At 47.1% G+C, this 3,581-nt stretch overlaps 1 protein-coding gene across 1 annotated transcript; it reads left to right on the plus strand.

The window, feature by feature from the left end:
- Positions 1–2,056: 2,056 nt before the first annotated feature.
- HCAR1 (hydroxycarboxylic acid receptor 1) lies at positions 2,057–2,974 on the plus strand. The gene has a single exon (XM_008944191.1). The coding sequence runs from the start codon at positions 2,057–2,059 to the stop codon at positions 2,972–2,974; it is 918 nt and encodes a 305-aa protein (XP_008942439.1).
- The last annotated feature ends 607 nt before the right edge of the window (positions 2,975–3,581 follow it).

A 3,581-nucleotide genomic window follows, 5' to 3' on the forward strand; every position in this document is an offset into this window, starting at 1 on the left:
ACCACTCAGGGTGCTCAGCAGGGTTTTGAATTTGTCCACTCTCCAGGTTCTTCATTAGTGTTTGGTGGCCCACACAACAGGCACACTTCAACAAGCATAGGTATTTTCTTGTGATTTGGGGAATATATCTTGTCTCTCCCCTCTGCAGGGGAAGAGGGTCTCAAATGAGGAGATTTCCTTCAGGAGCACGTGTTTACTGAGTCTGGGGCTTTGGTCAGCCCCAATATCCAGCTTGTCTACTTGCAGTCTTCAGTGCTCCTAAGCTCAGTAGATATTCTTAACTCTGTTTTCTGGAGGGGGAATTTCAGGCACTGGGGAGATGGGTATGATGTGGGTCTGAGCAAGTGTCCCACTTCCTCCAGCTGCCACCTTCCCATCTCATGCTGGCAGGGGGGTTAGTCCTGCTCCTTCTGAGCCCAGAGCAGAGCTTCCCATGCTCTGTGTCACAGTGGGGCTTGGTAAAATGCAGCTGCTGAGGCACATCTGGTTGCTGTATTAAGGGATCCAGAGAGACACCTCCCTGAAGATATTATTGTCTGCTCTGAACATAGGTCAGGCTCCCACACCATGGCTTGAGTTTCAGTTTTAGCAGAGGACTTTAGAGCCCTAATGGCTCGGTGGTTGGACTTGATGATCTTGAAGGTCCCTTCCAACCTAAAGGATTCTATGATTCTATGATTTACAGCACAGTGGGAAGACTGCATTGGGTAACAGGGAGTCCAGAGCACCCAAACCTAGCCTGCTTTTCTGGGTAAATAAATTAATATCAAACTGTGGAGCCAATGAGGTCCAGAATAAGAGATAGGGCACAGTTGTGTACCATCAACCCATTATCACTTTCACTGGGGCAAATTAAAAACTTCTTTTTCTTTTTCTTTCTAGAGGTGCCACAGAGTTCTGGGTTTTAGGCTAAAGTTTTCCATGCTCCATCCCCAGAATATGTTGGCAGATGCAGAGAGGGAATCTATTAAACAAGCAACAATACTGAAACCTTCCCTTCAAAATACTACTAGCTGCAGGCCAGCTGAGAGAAGAAATCAGGAGTTTAGCAAGTAAATAGCCTCTAATGAGGAAAAACAAAAATATTTGGGGAGTTTTAGTTGTGAGTGGTTTTGATTTGATTGAATTATAGCCTCACAGGAGGAAAAATATCACTCTTTGTGAACACAGCCTGTTTTCTCAAGGGCCATTTTCATTAGGGCTGCAAACATGGGCTGCCCTGGAAGCTGCAATGCCTGTGGTTGAGTCTCTGATGTAGAGCAGTTGAGCACAAAAGCTGCTGAGAAAGTGGTAAATGAAGCAAGGGCCCCACGAAAAGAGACACAGAAAGCCATCAAAATCTTACAAGAAAGAAGTAATGCAGTGTAAGGAGGAAGGAGTCAGAAAAGGAACCACATGTAACTAGCACAGTATGTATGCAGTGTTAAAGGTCAAAATATCCTTAATTTATACATTCTGATGTATGACAACGTGTCTCTGGTATTGCTTGTGAAAGTTCAGTGACATACTGCCAACAACATAGCAGAGAAAATATCACTAGTTCCAAAAGGTAAATTCAATTCTTTTGGCTCTTTATCCTAATTTTAAATGACTTACCAGTAGATCGTGATTCCTTTTCTGATCAGGCTTTGATACTTCCATGCTGGGTAACTGGGGACTCAAAACTTCCCTGCTGCAAGCTGGCTGGCAGCAAGCTGCTTGTTTTGTCCAGAGGAGATCAAAGACCTGCCATTAAAACACAGACATAGCACTCACATTTAAAAGGCAGCACTTTCACAGATTGAGATAACAACCAGCTGCTGTAGTACTGAAACTGTTTAGAGATGACTTGAGGCTTCATGCCTTGAGATGTGTATTTACTGGGACATCACAACTAATAACTCATTAAAGAACCTTTGCTTTCCATTGCCCTCTGCATATTGCAACTTCTGCCCTCAGCAAAATAGTCCTGAAAGCTGAACTCCCTGGCCAGCCTGTCAGCCAGCACTCACACCTCTTCTTTTTACTTTGGCAGAAGGACAGAGAGCCTAACTCTAGGCTTATGAATACTTCTGAGATGGCACTGGCTGACAACTCCACTAACAGCTCCTTCAACTGTTCAACTGACAGCTTCAAGCAAGTCATTTATCCCATTGTGTATCTCTTTATCTTCTTCCTGGGTGCTGCTGGAAATGGCTTCTCCATTTATGTTTTCTTCCAGCCTTCGCAGAGGAAGCTCTCGGTTAACATCTACATGCAGAACTTGGCTGTTTCAGATCTCATGTTTGTGAGCACTTTGCCCTTTCGGGCCACGTATTTCCTGCTGGGATCACACTGGGTGTTTGGTGACATCACCTGCAGGATCATGACTTACGCCCTGTACGTGAACATGTACTGCAGCATTTATTTCCTCACCGTGCTCAGCGTGGTTCGTTTCATTGCCATCGTCTACCCCTTCAAGCACTGGAAGGTCACCAACAAGAAGTATGCCAGGATAATCTGCACAGCCATCTGGCTCTTCGTGCTGGTAGCCTCCAGCCCTCTGCTAAGCAAGGAGATCGCTGGGTACAGCGACCCAGACAAGTGCTTGGACCTCCATCCCTCCAGCCAACAAAGGCTCCTGGTGATGAACAGCTTCGTCATCGCCGTGGGCTTCATCCTGCCCTTTGGCACAATCATTGTCTGCTACGTCTTTGCCATCAAAGCCTTGCTCAAGTCCAGGTCTCCACAGCACAAAAAGGCAGTCTGTCACAAGAAGGCACTGTCCACCATTATCATCACCCTCATCCTCTTCCTCCTCTGTTTCCTGCCCTACCACGTCCTGCGGACTGTCCACCTGGTGCAGAGCAGCTGCAGCCAGTCCAGCCTGCCCGTGCACAAGGCCCTGGTGGTCACGCTCTGCCTCGCTGCCATGAACAGCTGCCTCGACCCCATCCTCTATTATTTTGCTGCTGAAAATTTCAAAGCCCAAATCAGAAGTTTGTACTGCAGGTAGCTGGGGGGGAATTGCAGACCGGTGTGGTGCCGGTAGGACCCTACTGTTCAGTGGTAGAGACTGTGGTACTGAGCAGCCTGAAGCCATGGGGCACAGTGCTAGGCACCTCTGGAGCCAAAGGGCTTGGAGACAGCTCATTAGGGATGGCCAAAACCAAGGCAGGATGGAGGTGTCTGGGTGTCATCCCTGGTCCTCTGCTGTTTAGCAGTGTAACTATGCCTCTAGTGTCCACCTTCCCAAATTGATGGATTGATAGAGTCTGTTTATCTCATTTCACCATACTCAACCAACTAGGAAATACTCACCTGCCCACCACAGTGTCTGTGCCTGAACCTCTCTGTGCTCCATTCCCCTGTGTGTGCAGAGGTCCATGGGTCAGGCACTGTGACATTCAACACTCTGTCACTTCCCTTTGCAAACGCTGGCCACAGACTGGCACCTCACAGAAATGTAAAGCATCACTGATACCTTCTGCTGAGACTGACTTACAAATCATGCTGTTCAGAAGGCCTTAACATTTCCAAATTTTCTGCTCTGATGAGGCCACCAACGTACCTTGCTTAACATTTGACTGATAGTCAAGTGAGATAATGATCTGAGGCAAATG

Source organism: Merops nubicus, unplaced genomic scaffold (assembly GCF_000691845.1).
Source record: "Merops nubicus isolate BGI_N331 unplaced genomic scaffold, ASM69184v1 scaffold2197, whole genome shotgun sequence".
In the NCBI taxonomy this organism is placed as follows: Eukaryota; Metazoa; Chordata; class Aves; order Coraciiformes; family Meropidae; genus Merops; species Merops nubicus.